Source organism: Homalodisca vitripennis, chromosome 8 (genome assembly GCF_021130785.1).
Source record: "Homalodisca vitripennis isolate AUS2020 chromosome 8, UT_GWSS_2.1, whole genome shotgun sequence".
NCBI lineage: Eukaryota > Metazoa > Arthropoda > Insecta > Hemiptera > Cicadellidae > Homalodisca > Homalodisca vitripennis.
The window spans coordinates 23,015,845-23,032,760 of NC_060214.1; the positions used below are offsets into that span (position 1 = coordinate 23,015,845).

Below are 16,916 nucleotides of genomic sequence, written 5' to 3' on the forward strand. Positions count from 1 at the left end.
CGTACAGATTGTCCGCCCGTAGTTCGTAGACAGCACTGTCTCTGCATGCTCAATAGACAATGATAACAACCACTGGCTAACTTTACTTCTAAAAATAATTGTAGAAATTTCATTTTAAACAATTTGGAAACTTTTTACTGATATTTATAAAAAGCACGTGAGGTAGGTATTAAGAGTTTGTATTTGAAAAATACTTAGTTAATTGCCGATACAGAGTTCCTGTAAATCTAGAATAACATGACTTGTTGGTGTGAGAAGAATAAGGAAAAGAATACAATCACTTCGTTGGCAGCGAACTAATGATTTACTGCACACTCTGTAGAGATAGCGTCAGAGCTGTAGTTACTGTGCGGTGTACCAGTGGTAGCGATGTGCGTCAGTACACGCGTGTTACCTTTGTTAGTATTGTGTGTGATACAGCAGGCTGTGGCAGTGAAGGTCAGTTCCATGTCTGTAAGGTTCGGATCCCATGTTAAATGTGAGGTTTTATCAGCTCAGTGGAACCGTTTGTGAAAAAAGCTGGATATAAACAAGTCTAAATATTTTTTTACAAAGTTAACTAAAGTTAAAAGACATATTAAATATTACCGTAGATTTAACAGTTAAAATAATAGCTGTAAATTCCAAATTTGGGTTTTTTGAAATTGCTTTTTGTGAAACGGTTTTGAAAGCTTTTATTGTGTGCTCTTCGAAAGGAGCATTAAAAGAATTTAAACTAGTCTTTAGAAAATGACAGTAATAGAATACACACCACATACAAGACGTCCAAAATGTTTTTGGGAAATATTTCGAGAAATGATTGCATATGGGGAAATGAAAAAAGCTCCTCACCACGATGGACTATTTTATTTCGCTTCGTGTAGCGTCTGTCTGTCCCAATTCTTAATAATAAATCAAAAATCAAAAACTTTTTAGGTCAGACTTTGTAGTTAGCATTTTTTTGTATTTTTAAGATCTTATTTTCTAGTAAAAGACTAAAAGTGTCATTAAAAGTTACAAAATGGCAAACTTTTAAAAATGCAAATCAAAATTTCATAACATGGCGAACAGAAAATTTGGACTGTAATTCTACAAATATCGAAATACAATATTTCCTATGAATGGATGATATAAATGGAATAAATAAGTGACCACTACTCTCGCACAATGTATATCTCTATACTTATCGCCCGTAGTGGATTGCACGAGCTTAGTAAACATGTAATTATTTTGCTGTTTATCATCAGATCATATCAATGAGTTTTACTCTGTTGATGAATTCTTGATGAGCCGCTGGGATATTTTAAGTGCTGGATCTGAAGCCGGTGCGACTGTGATTTGAATATATGTGGCTATAATTATAAGTATGAATATGTGTTAAAACCTCATTGAGAGGTATATCTATTGAGTTGAGAAATCCGTTGACGATTGCGATACAATGTATGTTGCTAATATAATGCAATAAAGTATTATTATCATTATTATAACAAATAGGCTAAGGTAGAAAAATATTCTTTTTTTACAAGCTACATTTTATGTTCCTTGATAATATTTTCTCTTCCCTTCGGTTTAAATAAAATGTTGCTTCACATTTTTTGAAGGCTATATTTTTGAAACTATTAAAAATATATTTTTTTCCTTTAGCAGAATGTTATATATTAATAAGATAGTTTCTGAGTTAAGATTTTTCTATAAAAATACAGACAGACGCTATGCAAACAGAAATTATAATAATAACAATAGTAAAATTTGTTCATTCCTTAACAATAAAACACATTTTGTTACATTTGAAGCTGTTAGGAATTAAAGCTAATAATTTATCCATTAGTGTGGTTACCTAATATAATATAAAATACATAGTGAACAAAACTATTAATTGAGCCACACAGAACTGTTATCAGAACCGCTCTCCGTGGTGCCTGTCTACACACTATACATTACGTACAAACAATACTAAAAATACCACAATACTAATATATTAATTATATAAAATATCTGCAATATCGACCGTATCAACACACAAGTCTATAGTGCCATAGACAGTCTGATAAAGAAATAATACTTCACTAGGAATCCTGTTACAGTTATATAAAGCAACTTTAATATTAATTAATATTAGTCATAACCAAAAAAATTATCTATGTCGAATTGCAAAAGAAGTTTATAAAAATTTTACACTTCATCACATTATTTACCATTGTACAACTATGAACATACCAATTCATACAAATAGCTAAGATAAAGTGTTTTAAACATCCAAGATTTAAATTGTTTACAAAATAATTTTAAAGGGTAACGCAATTTAACTTCATCTGGCAGATTATTAAAACATTTTGGACCACCGTAAGAAAAGGATCGTCTGGATATTTCTTTGTTCACTTTTGGCAATCTATAAAATTCTACGCCGTGAGTTTCTTGTACTGTATAATAAATTGATAGTTCCATAATTCCCGCTCCTTAAATAAAAACACTTAAAATTTTAAAAACATAAACATGCTGAACAGGCAAAGAAATTTATTTGGCAGTACAGACTATAGACCATAGACTACTAGAAAAACATTTTTTTATTTCAAAACATATCCGTTTCACACGCCTTGTATAATTAATTCTCACCAACCCCGATTGTATAAACTATTTTATATTTAAGAAAGGATTATTTAAGGTATGGTTCTGATTGGTAAAGGTATCATTCAAACGTATTAAAAATTTGCAATAAGTATTTTGTATTATATTTTAATATGTAATAAAAATTCAATTATTCTAAACTGCTTATTTATTTTAGAATATCAAAACATTAGCATTAGATGTATTGATTAGTATGTCAGTTCACGCAGATACCATACATTAAGGTATTAGTTAGTTTTCTCCGTAGATTAGGACTTAAGCCATAAGAACCGTGGGTTAATCCTACTTTATAATAGGTAGGAGTAAACCTAAGAAACTTTTCTGAGTGGCTTTCGTCTAATCACTTAAAACTACATAATTTAAAATTTTAAATTAGTAGATAAATCTAAAACTTAAAACGTTAAAAACCAGTCACTAAGATTCACTACAATCGGATTCACAAGGTTGTGTTACTAATGATGCATACCTCTACATTACATTACTTCCACAGAAACTTACTTGTTTGTTAACTTTTCCTGATAAGGAGCTTGTAAATATTGTTATCAGTATAGGCTCTCCGTGGTTACAGATTAACAACATTCTGCAATGTGAGAACATTGTACAGTAGCGCAGTGCAGCGGGTACAGCGGTTATCGCGAGATAACAGAATCCAGCAACGTCGAGCGTGGCTGCTGCTTGGATGGGTGACCGCTGAGCGATCCTGTCCTTGCAAGCAGCCCGCCTGCCCGGCCATTGGTGGTGGTTCGGAAGTCACCTTTAAGCCGTTGGTCCTCAGGTTAACTGTTAGAGAGGGCTTCTTAGTCCTAATGATATATAATACATCATTTACTTTACATTAATAGGAGGTACTTAAATTGATTGATTTCTAAAATTTATATACAGAGTAAATAAAATACATTAAAAATATCTTTATAGGAAATTATCCCCACATTGGCATCAGCCTGTGTGTGGGGAAACGAGTTCATCAGTCTGCACTACCAATAATACTCAAAAAACTTAAATAAAAATAAGTAAATGAATTGACATTAATAAAAAAATTTTCATTAACAAGTGAAAAATGAAAAGATTTTACCTCTAAAATAAACCATACAAGGCCAGAGCATGGAACACCTGAGTAAATTTAGTTAATAAATCATCTAAAATTTGAAAGGAATATACTTATTTAAAATGAGTACTTATTTAATTAAATGAGTACTTCCAGTTCTAGTAATTCTATCAAAAATTAATATAAACTTTAAGTTAGAAAAGGCAAAATCCGTATTTTAATGGTACACAACTACTTATATTCATATTATTAGTGAATCAAATCCCGTCACATCTGCATTAAAGAATGATGTAACAAGAAATTATTTCACAATATAATATTTTATACGTTATTTGTATAACAACAGAGACATTTATACTTGGATTCTTTCGCATTGATTTATACCGAATTCTGAGGATTAAATAGCCGACTAAACCGAAATGCCCTTGAGCTTCTCCTATAGTAACGATGTTACATTTCACGCAATTTTGTACCTTTATTTTTATTGTAACGTTATTAGGGACGTTTGATTGTAAAAGTGGAATTAATACAAATCAAAAAAATTCTTAGGTTTTGTTTTTTAAGTGTATACTTTTTGAGTAGCTAAAATTTAAAATGCAAACAGTTTGTTGTAACAACCCATACAAATATCGAAAAAAAAATTAAAAAAAATTCTTCGATGCGTATTAATTCTACGATGTTTATGAGGTTTTACATTGTTGAAGATACCCGACTCTTAGAAGGGTGCGCCAGTCATCTGACGGAAAGTTTAAATCTGCGTTTTAATAGGAACTAGTCTCTCAAAATATTCATAAACATTTCACTTCAAAAACTTATATTTTAGTTTCTCAATACTAATTAATTGTTACAAATATAATTTTCCTTTAACACTATTATTTAAAATGTATATTCAGTGTACATTTTCCTATTTATAAATATAATGCACTTCAAATTCTACAGCATTAGTATTAAAATTAATCATTTTTATACAATATTCATTAGTGACACTCAAATCTAAGCGTTTGAAATGAATGTGGGTGGCATCTGATTAGCGTGCAATTTTAATATAAAATTAGGTATTACACAAGGTTTAGAGATAGACGCTCTTTTATTCACATTATTAACCAAGCCATGTCATTCACTCCTTTCAGGAACCCACTGAGGATGGAGGATGCGCCAAGGAAAAGACCTGTGATTTTAATGATTGTAAAGACGGGGAGGAGTGTTATTTGTTGAATGGTGAACCCACGTGCAGACCCTGTGTAAGTCAGCAACTGATAAATCTTTATATTAATGTTATATAATTATTTAAATTCCTAGAAACCATAAACCTATACAACGAGTATCGGAGAACCTGACAGAACGTTACGAAAGCGATATCGCACAATTAAGCACGGCGCCCACTGCGACCGGCCCGGCCTTTTTGTGAAGTCGAAATGCACGCAATCAAAAGGGCACCCGACCACTGTGACCGGCCCGGCCTTTTTGTGAAGTCGAAATACACGCAATCAAAAGGGCACCCGACCACTGTGACCGGCCCGGCCTTTTTGTGAAGTCGAAATACACGCAATCAAAAGGGCACCCGACACTGTGACCGGCCCGGCCTTTTTGTGAAGTCGAAATACACGCAATCAAAAGGGCACCCGACCACTGTGACCGGCCCGGCCTTTTTGTGAAGTCGAAATACACGCAATCAAAAGGGCACCCGACCACTGTGACCGGCCCGGCCTTTTTGTGAAGTCGAAGTACACGCAATCAAAAGGGCACCCGCCCACTGTGACCGGCCCGGCCTTTTTGTGAAGTCGAAATACACGAAATGAAAAGAGCACTCGCCCACTGCGAACGGCCTGGCCTTTTTGTGAAATCGAAATACACGCAATCAAAAGCGCACCCGCCCGCTGTGACCGGCCCGGCTCAGCCCAGCCCGGACCGATCGCAGAGGGTGGGTGTCCATTTGATTGTATGCATTTTGACAAGAGTATAAAAGGCCGGTATTAAGACTAAAGAACCTTTTTATCAAAAGACATCCCACGAACGGTGAGACAAACGAAAGAACTGTGTTTAAAACTTTTGACTAAAAAATCAAAAACCTTGGGCCAAAAATTCCACGCAAAAAGTTCTGAGTCTCTACAATCTCTTGACGGATAGACGGACAGACAGACAACATAGGGAGGATCTGTCAGGCCCTTAATAATACACATCGCATAATATTTGAAGTTGAGATGACATAACAATGTTCGTATTACTATATTAATTTTACAATTATTTAATTAAAATTGAAACCCGTAAAACTCGAAACACTTATACATTTCACTTGTTTATGACATTAAATTTAAAGTGCAACTTCCTTTTAAGTTAAGTTTTTAAAATGTATTGCCATTTATTATCCATATAAGTTTTGATATGAAATAAGGTATGTAAATAGCATATACACACTATATATGTACAAAAGTTTATAGGATTATCATTTTCTTCTTTCAGTCATCCACGTGTGAAGGGGTGGTGTGTCCAGAAGGCCAAGAGTGTATTCTCGAGGTTGTCCAGTGTTTCGTACCTCCCTGTTGTCCTATTCCTACCTGCACCCCTACAAACAACAGTAGCAGTTGTTCAGAGGAGGAGGGACAGACTTGTGACGGTATTGACTGTGGAGAGCAGAAGGAGTGTATTATTTTGGATGGCATACCCACTTGTGTACAGGAATTGACGTGTGCAACGATTAACTGTATTACAGGATACACATGCGTAGACAGAAAATGCATTTTGGATCCTTGCTACGACTATCAATGTCCATATGGTCAAGAGTGTCATCTAGAAGACGTTCCTTGTACAGAACCTCCTTGCAGAGTTCCTTCCTGCAGACCCATTGACAAGTGTGCTACAGTAAGCTGCAAGCAACGCTACATCTGCCAGGACGGTAAATGTGTTGAGGAGGTAAATAAAGTCAGCGTGGATGGCGAACTCGGTCTAGGGTGGTCTCTAAAGGATGTGCCCGGTTTGGTATCTCTTGCACCGACTTGCAGAGGGTATGATTGTCCTCCTGGAGAAGAGTGTTACCTCGAGGAGGTCGTGTGTGTTAAAGCCCCCTGTTTTCCAATACCATCCTGCAGACCTAGAGCGTGCAGTCCTTCTTCTCCTTGCACCTACGGTAGAGTATGTATAAATGGACGCTGCGTCACTAGAGCCACCTGCCTGGACTTTGAATGTCCTCCAGGGCAAGAGTGTTACCTTGTGGAGAGCTCTTGTAGGCGACCTCCATGTCCTCCAGTCCCCTCTTGTAGACCTCCACCGACTTGTGACGTCATCCACTGTCCGCCAGGGTTACTTATGTTCCAAAGGCCGCTGCATCCCTGGACCGCCCAGCAAGGGATAAGAACATTCCTTTTATTTCATCCATTTGTATTTAGACTTATAATTGTAATTTTTTATGAAGTGTTGTAACACACTTTCAGTAACTATTTTCATTACTTTTATAATACATTTGTATGATTAAAATCATAATAGCAAACTTTTGTAACATTTTTTCACGTACACCAAACATCTGGTGACCTTAATTTATCACTCATATGTCATGATTAGAATTGATGGTTTGGTAAGATAATATCTTTTTGTTTAATACAATATTTTTCACTAGTTCCATCTGTATTAAAGTTTTGTTCATTAATGACTAAATAATATAAGGATTATTCTGGTGATTATCAAAGCATATTTAATTAATTTTTAAAATTTCAAATCAATCAAGGATTTGTACATTTTCGCATTAAAGCTTTCTCATGGGTTCTTTCATTCAATGCATTTATCTTATGGGTCCGTAAAGGGATTTTTTAATAGAGAATTGAAAAAGCCGCATAGTGTTCTCCATAGTATATTCTATAAGTTATAAGCTAAAACGTCTTAATACTTCTTACCAAAAAGACTCTTGATAGTGTATTTAAATAACAAGTTATACACATTCATTGATGTTTAACAAAACAGTATGTTTAAAAGAAAAACGCTATGTTTTTTAACAAAATTGTGCATTATAACATCTCCAAATTTCAGGAAGACAGAATAGAATACAAATACGATGAGGGAGGGCAAATGTAGACTGTGTATGACTAGGACTAGTTTGTTATAACAGTTGTGAGGAAACTTTTAACAACGTGTTGAAAATGCATCAAAGTTGGATGTGGGTTTACCTGAGGGAACAAACTTTTATAAAATGACTGTCGCAGTTTTCTTGTCTAGCAGGTTATATTTTCATAGACTTACAAGCATTTTAGCCTATATTATGTACAAACATACTTTTATGAAGATTGTGTATGAAGACTTTAATTAAATTTACTTGATTAAATATTTAAAATCTAATATTATTATATGTATTTAGGTACTAAATTTATATTATTTTAAGTATAAATACCTTTTAATTTTCCTTTCAACACTCATGAACATTTTATATAAGATCTCCAGTTTTATTACATTTTCCACAAACAGTATTTGTATTGAATACAAATTTTTGACTGTGTGTAAAAATATTTTAAATATACAATTATGAAATAAATATATTTCTCCGTTTATTAATTTTTATTATTCCAATGCTTCATCGTGTCTCAGCATGTAAATTAATCCTTTAAATCGAATAAAAGTTGTATAATTATAAAAATAAGTTGTAAATATAGATTTTCTGTTTTATCTCTCACTCAAAAGTAATATTTTACTGTTTAGAAATACTAATTTTAGGTATATAGAAAATAATTAAAGGGTTTATAAAAAACATAATGAGTTAATGGTATTATGTTTTTGAAATTAAATTAAAGTTAAAAGCTGAATTACTGACGATAGAATACATGTAATTCAGTGTTCCTCCAATATCATTTATCAAGAATAGGTAAAATAGCACATTAACAGGTTAACTACTTATATAGTATGTATGTACTCGTAAAGCAACATTTACTATGGAGTTTAAAAACTAACTAAAGGAATACACACATTAAATAACTTTATTTGGAATAAGCAAAAATACAAAAAAAAAACTTCATGAATAAACATTGTATATGACTCACCTTCACCTGTTTGTTTTTGCATATAGTTTTTGTTTGGGAATTTTAAATCGCAGCTCTTTAAATCATCTTTGAAGGCAAAGAAAGAAAGTAACAGCTATTGATGTCTTCACGAGCAATTACTGGAGTTGAAAATTGAAAAATAATGTAACCAGACCCGAATAAAACGGTTTAAGAGAATTTTAACATTATTCGGACAAGTTTTAGCTTAGAGTGTCATGTTTTAATGATACATGAGTTTAGAAAACACATTTTTAATCACTCCATTCAATAAATGTACGTGTCTCTAAATACAATCTGTAGAAATGAAGTTCATTGTAATTAGAACTATATCAATAATTTTTTATATTCGTTAGTACTGTAAATATTACATATCGTCTTTTTATTTTCATCTGTTTTTTCTTTGGGCATGATTACGAGTCACCTTAATTCTGATTCAAATATTTGCACTTCTCCTGGAATTTGCAAAAAATATCTTCTTATTTCTGTTTTCAGGAAAAATATCGATTCTTTTAAAAATATAGTCCTATTGAAAATAGATCGCATTACCTGAAAAATTCCAATACAAACTTGTTCTGAACCACCCGCCCCCACCACTGTTGGTAAGGTTTATGTAAGTACCCTAGCGAGTAAAATAAGCCAATGATTAAAAAAAGTTATTCACTTGATCAAAGGTTTTTTCAAGGGAGTTATTTTGGGGGGGGGGGGGGGGGGGGGGGGGTTGTCGTGAAGATAACACATCTTTGATAACGCATGATAATGGAAATTGTCATTCGTTTTCATACAATTAATGTTCCTGCTAATGCCGAGGAAATATTAAATATTTAAAATTAATGCTTTATGTAATAAAATTTTATTATAAATAAACAAAAGTGTTTCTATTTACAATTCTTATATGATAAGGTTGATTTGATGTAGTTATAGTATTTCTAAAAATTTGGAACTCTTCTTAAACAAAAGTACGAAGTAATTTAATATATTTGTGATCAATCATAATTATATTAACTATTACAAATTACTTACATTCTAACTAAAATGATATAAATTTCAAATTAACTTGTTAATGTAGTGATCAACAAGTCGTATGATACTCACGGACTAGACTTGGTAATTACAGACACACAGATCAAGCTTATTAATGTAATCACGTATCCATCTGAAGCTCTCTTTCTCTCTGATTTCTCTCTCTATGGCACACTATGGATAATACACGATTCCCCAATGCTAGACTAATGGAAGGTTTGACCAAACGGCTAGTGAATAATTTAGCAATGTCGAACTGATTACTTCCCTTCAACTTGTAGCCAATCGTGTCCCCAACGGCAATAATCTGTGAAATCATTAATTTTAAATTCTTTTAGAGCTACCCAATCTACAGCACTATGTATTTGTGTCTTTATAAAATCAAACCCATGACAGTAATAAAGCAATTTTAGGTAGATTTTTTATACGAAATCGGCCTTTTGCAATTGCCCTAATTTTTGGTAACACTCTATGAGGAAACAAATTTTACGTAACTCCACCGAACATGCCCCCTAGAGCCCAAAACCACCTACCCTTCCAAAGCTATATATATATATGTATGTAACTAAAATATAAATGAAAAAAATTCTTGCTCGGATAAACATACAATATTTTTTACAAAACACCATATTTTTTAAATCTTGTCATTTAAATCTAAAGAAGCCTCTTCTTACAAATTAAACTTTTACATAATGTGATGAAAGTTAAATCCCAGTAATATTTTTTCTCTATCATGGCTTCGACAATTGCGTTTTCCTTGAGAATAAAAATTTATATTTCTTAACTGTTCACATAAATTGTTCGAAGACCATCTGAGAGATTTTATTAACTTTACTCGACTACAAATTTCATTGCGAATGCTTTTATATGCAAACTTTGTACATGGTGTTCCTTAATATGATACGCAAATGTTTATTTACTACATTTCAATGTTAGTGCAAAAATCAAGGATTACTTGACTTAAAAATCTAAAAAACTGAACAATCTGAATTTAATTAAAATTAAAATTGGATAGATACGTTAGTGGTTTTAATCGCATTCCATTTAATTATGGTCATTAATTTTAAAATATTATAACATAATCCGGCAACCATTCGAAAGTGTATCTATTAATAAGAAATTTTTGTTGTTATGAGACCTTAAAAAGAATGGTCAACACGATTTGTAATAAAGATTTCACTACAACACTACATTCTTCCCTAGTAGGCCTACTTTATATAGTAAGAAAGCAAAAAGTTACATTATTATAAAAACTTCATTCTTTTTTAATGTAACTAGAATATTTCATTTCTACAAATTTGAAGTTATTGAATTGCAGATTACGAGTTTACGTATCAAAGCCATGGTCTGTTCTGTACCATTAATCCAGCAAGGATCACTTTATGATTCATGAAATACTAAGTAGCCTGCCCCTCACAGGAAGGTCCTGATAATCGTTAATTTCACGGGTGGTTGGCGTATGAAGGCATACAAATAAATGCATGGTAGTTAGTGGCCAACCATATTGGTACGGAACATGGAATAGGAATATTACGAGTATATATTTTGGTTCTAAGTTCTCCTCAGTTGAGTTATAAAAATAACAGAGATGTTTTAATATTTTTAGCTATACCCGAAGTTACACTAAAAATAATTACAGTTCATTCTACTAATCTTTTAATTACACCTTTAATGTGATATTATACTAGGCATCACAAAGAACAAAACGAGTCTGATAAACATTTCTGCCAATCCTGATTCCACAAAATATCACATTTTTCTGCAGTCTTAAAAATTGTATAAATATAATTTTTATACTATAAACATGGTTTTATAATTACAACATGATTTTATAATTACAACGGACCTTTTAGTGTTTATTTCTTTACAACTAAAAGGTAAACCCCTGTTTATTTTTACAAAGAATATTATTTGAAGACTTTTATCTTTACCAAGACAACAAATCAAGTGCATTATAAAACATATACTGCAACAAGTATTTAAAGCAACAATTGAATATTATTATACGTATTTTATATTTATTCGTTTTGACATAACAAATTCTTATAGCTGATACATTTATTCATACATTTTCATTATTAAATTCAACTTTTATAATTTCACCTGGAAAAAAGCAAGTCTTAAACAGTTACTGATATACACAATATGAATAATAGACTATTAAGCCAATTATTATTGAGTATGATATATAAGTTTAAAATGTATGATTTAAAGATCGAGCTTAAAAAATTTGTTTAGATACAAAAAGGAAAATACTATTGATATCGAATTGGACATATATGTTTCTTATTAAGATATATGTTTCTATGAACAATTTAATTTATTGAGCTTCAAATAACCAAATTCATTGCTCAACTGAGAAATAAGATGATTAAAGCTTAAGTTCCGGAATGCTCTAGAAGAATCTCTGCATCATAATCCCTCATTAAACTTTATCGAGTTAAAAATTGAATGATAAATCAGAACTAGTGCCCTTATTGTAAAGAGCGTTACTTTAAATAGACGTTTAAACCGTACTCAACATGTGTAAATATTGATTGTACACTTGAAGTTGTTTACAAGGAAGGCTGAGGAGCACAGCGTGCAATGTACTGACTTTGCGCCTCAAGCAAGATATCTTTCCATGTTCATTGTTAAAAACACGAGAGTAGGAGTTGTATACGATACGGCTCTCTTTTTAGGAATGGAAATTGCTTTTGTTTAGCGTGGGTGTGTGTTTCAGCTTACGTTATATTATAAACTTGTCCATTCCAATATTTGAGACTGGAATTTCCGGACACGTTCCATCAATCGATAAGTGTTACAAGAGTTGGTAAAACCACGTTTCGCGATTTTCATTATGATCTCTTCCTCAGGTGAATCCCTTTCCAGTGTTCAATAACTAGCATTTTATTTTGATAAAGTGCGCGTGTTAGAGATGACACACAACACGTTTGTTGTCATTACTGACTTACGCATGTCAAGACACTGGTATGATTCTTTTTACAGGTATGTATTAGGGAATTTGTCTGATTTCTTGTAACATGAAGGCAAACTTCCGGAGAATAGGATTGTTCCATCCAAAATTCTGGCGGTAGAAGAAAACAAACTTTAAGCAAAGGAATAATAATTAAGTTAAAAGTTAAGACGTGTGATATGTCCTAGAAATTCAACATTAAGCAATAGGACTTTTGGGGGATTCTAAAATAAAAAGGAAATATTCCCACTTTACACTAATTGAAACTATTTCCGAGGTGCCTGCCAAGAAGGAATATAGTTTTTGGAAAAAAAGAGAAAGCATGTATTGCAGAATTGGCCCATTGTATGTATAAAACACATTTTGTGGAAATATTCACATGACTTTTTCAGCGTAACTTTTTGGAAAACTGGGCCTTTTTCGTTTTTAAACACTTTCTATATCATTAAAAAGGAAATAATTGTTTTATATAGCTTTGTAAATATTATATATATATATATATATATATATATACTATATATTGTAATAAATACAAGAAAAATATTATGGTTGCCTGTAAAGTCGGTTTTTACGGGCGAAGATTTTACGTGACAACGTCTTTTTCCTCGGTAGAATATTTATTGATATGAATATTATTAAATTGCACAATAGGAACAAGGAATTGAATGAAAATAAGAATTGCACAAATTTTAACTATAGAGATATATTTTGTTTACTAAAACATTGTACATAATTTGAAATTAATTAAAATTTGTTATTGTAAATGGTAAAGTTGAATAAAACATTTACTAAAATTGGAATTTGAAATTCTTGCTAAACACAGTTAAATTCTAACTCCGCGCGTGGTGATTGGTCGGTTTAGTTCGTTAGTTTGGTCGCACTGTTATGACAGGTTAGAGGTTATAATTTGTTATTTTAAATGTTTGACTAGCAATACGCGCTGTTTCTTCTCAATCGACTGAATTACGATTGATTGCAGAGTGATTTAAACTAATAATTTACTTAACACTATCAACATTTGTCAATAGTATGACTAACCTATAAACTCAGTTTTCTCAACTTTTGTGTCAATCTAACAATTAATCAATCAATCATAGTATTACGATAATGAAATATCAGTGTACAATTATTTACCTTTATTGTTGTAGTTGTTGTAAATGACGAATCTAAGCACCTCCAAATTTTTCACGAAATAAACATAGTTATCTGCTTTATCCCGTGCGGTGTCCCACAGTTTATCTGCTTTTATCCCGTGCGGATCCCGTGCGGCGGACCCACTGGACGGGCATCGTAACAAACGTTACTCGGGCGTTACACTTTTTTCATGAGTGACTCCGAGCCGCAACCTAATTTAAGACGTTGTCGCACGTCAAAATTCAAAATAAAGAACAAGAAGACACATTACAATCACTCTAACACACCCACTGATCACATGACCAGCAGCACCACCCCCGTCGGCACCGCCCACAGGCTCCCCCCAGCGGCAAGGCCCGTAACCCCCGCCCCACAGGCCCCCAGCGGCAAGCCCGTAACCCCCGCCCCGTAGCGTGTTTTCCTCAATACAGCTAATATCATCGGGGAGAGCGTTCCAAAGACGACCCAGCTTCAACAGTAAAGGACCTATTAAAAATTTACGATCGATGAATTGGAATTCATAGTATTGTTGCTTCCCCTTCTTGTAGGTCGTTCATATTCAGCTATATATGTAGTTGAAACGATCGGACAGATCTATAGAATATTTGGTTTTGATTATTAAATTGTAGATAATAGAAAGTATGGTGGAATTTACGTAGTTGATGAAGTTTCATGTGCGCCAATTGCTGAAAATATTGTGTAACACGCTCATGTACGTCTGAAAAGCCTGTCCGATTGCTCAACGGTCAATGTCCATTCATCACGACGTCACAGTAGTCAGAGTGTGGTAGTATAAGAGTCTTAATGCATCATCTTAACATTAAATGGCAGGTTACAAGGCAAACCGCTTGAAAAATGCGGATGCCAGCAGAGAGACTTCTGCACGTTATCGGCAACTTGGTCAGTCCATTTGAGATTTGTGTTCATAGTGAGTCTCGAGATTTTTCAGTTTGTTTTTGGTAATTTAGTTTACAAATGTTAAGTTTAAGTTTCGCGGTTGAGGTGTCAAGATTAACTCGGCTTATCACTCTCGAGTTAGCAATTAATCATTGCTTGCGAATCATATAACACGAACGTTTCTGGGGATTGTAATCTATCTCTTTGTCAGGTGACGGGAAGTATTAATACATACAAACATAAAGAACAAGGAAGAATGAAGGGAAAGAAAAAGGGTTCAAACATACCCAAAAATCTGCTGGGAGTTCAGTCCAGGCGATGTCACTGCACGGAATGCAAATCCCGAGCACAAGTCAGGATTACGAGAATCACACCAGCTTTACACTTTCCCCCAACTGGCCATCGCCTTCTTGTTCTATTCTTTCAGATGACACGACGTGGTGCTTCGGCACCACAGATTTGGATTTTCTTGTTAGTATCGCGCATCAACTGTAGCCTGTGCCAGTGTGATGTGTGATTGTTATCCTCGTACTCTGGATTGGACTTCAAGCAGCAGTTTTCGGGTATGTTGAAAACCCTTTCCTTTTCCTTCTTTCTCCCCTTCTATTCTTTATTTTTGTATGTATTAATACCTCCCCCCACCTGACGAAGGGGTTGAATGCAATCCTCGAGACGTTGTGTTATACCTTTTGGAACTTACAAAAACTTATATTTACTAAGCTTATAAAATATTGCTGCTCTGTTACCTCCTTTACAAAAGTCCATTTTCTCAGTCACAATTAATTTGACTTTTGGTTAACAGTGCACTTCTGAATATATCTAGTATTATACTACACAAAAACAACACTCTAAATATTTTACTAAATCTTACTATAATTTGAATAATTATTATCAAGTTACTCCAAAAATTGTTTTTTACAGTGTCGATTAATCTTTTAAATATCGTCAAGTTGCAGGTTTATAACAAAAATTACAAACTTTTTTCAATAAACCGTTACTTTTGTCGATATTTTAATCATTAATTGTTAATTATTGATTATTACCCGATTCATTCATTCAAATCATAAATTGTGAGAAATCACTATTGCCCACCCTATATAGTTATCATCACGTCCCGAAATGTTTCATATGAATGTCTCAAGATAATTGGAGGTTCTGCAAAAAATTGTTTATAAGTACTTTTATTCTGAGAGTTATTTATTGTACGCAGGTGTGACGTTTACGGGAAGGTCAAAGATTAACACTATTGTAGCATCATGCGAAAATCAAGCGTAGCTCCTCCAGGAGTTACCGCAGAACAATCCTGTTCTGTAAGCGATCTGCCCAGGAACTAAAAGAGCTACTAATTTAAAACGACTAATTGAAAAAGTTTTTAGAAAGGGGTAAAAATAAAACTTCCTCTTATATTTTATTTGCTTTATCTCTCTCCTAAACGCTCCTGTCCGGAAGGGGTTGCGAGGGGGTTGGTCTCAGTTGTGGTCGCCGGCCGGCGCTGAACCTTCTCTTCTACTTGAGTGCCAACTGATCAGCTGTTTCATGTTTGATCAGTCAGTACACGCCACATTAGCTCAGCTTGGCCAAACCCGTGGTAAAACCTGCAAAACTCGCCTTCGGCTCACACGTACAGACTTTATACTAACAATATATTACATCTGGATAAACATCCGTGTATCAGCAAAGTAGTGTATATTAATTCCACACACGCCACATTAGCTCACCACAAACCGTGCTAAAACCTGCAAACTCGCCGCTCATCACACGTACAGACCTTTATACAAACAATATATTACATCTGGACAGCACTTCCATGCATCGGCAAAGTAGTGTATTCTCGTATAATCCACACATAGAAATAATTAATTACTCCTATGAAATAGTTTGTCATCCAGTGTTATCTTTGGGTGAACGAAAAGGGCAGGCTTCTAGACAATATTACCATCCATTTTATTATTCAAACTCCCTGCCTATTGCTTTTTATGATAATGTTTTCATTAATTTTATAAAAAGGGATAATTTTTATAATTTATAATATATTTTTATTGGAACTAATAAATCTCAATCTAGTGTAAGAATTATAAAATTGTTTTTAAAAATTAAGGTAGTCTGCATATAATGCACTTCAATATAAGAGCATACAAAGAATAAGTACTATTTCTTCTAAATTATTTCTAAGAATTCTCTTACATAACATGGCAGAGTAGTACAATTAAGAGGAACGTTTTAATCGATTTATCTTTTTGTC

The 16,916-nt window shown here is 33.4% G+C and overlaps 1 protein-coding gene across 1 annotated transcript; it reads left to right on the forward strand.

Moving 5' to 3' along the window:
• The first annotated feature begins 317 nt into the window (after positions 1-317).
• On the forward strand, positions 318-14,189 carry LOC124368058 (keratin-associated protein 16-1-like). Its single transcript, XM_046825332.1, has 4 exons — positions 318-438; positions 4,780-4,890; positions 6,110-6,945; positions 14,084-14,189. The coding sequence occupies exons 1-4, from the start codon at positions 370-372 to the stop codon at positions 14,187-14,189; spliced, it is 1,122 nt and encodes a 373-aa protein (XP_046681288.1). The 5' UTR covers positions 318-369.
• Positions 14,190-16,916: the final 2,727 nt, after the last annotated feature.

Coding starts and splice junctions, on each gene's coding strand:
- LOC124368058 (XM_046825332.1), top strand. CDS start 370: ATGTGCGTCAGTACACGCGTGTTACCTTTGTTAGTATTGTGTGTGATA. Junction 439..4,779: donor AGCAGGCTGTGGCAGTGAAG/GTCAGTTCCATG, acceptor CACTCCTTTCAG/GAACCCACTGAGGATGGAGG. Junction 6,946..14,083: donor GTCATCCACTGTCCGCCAGG/GTTACTTATGTT, acceptor TCACATGACCAG/CAGCACCACCCCCGTCGGCA.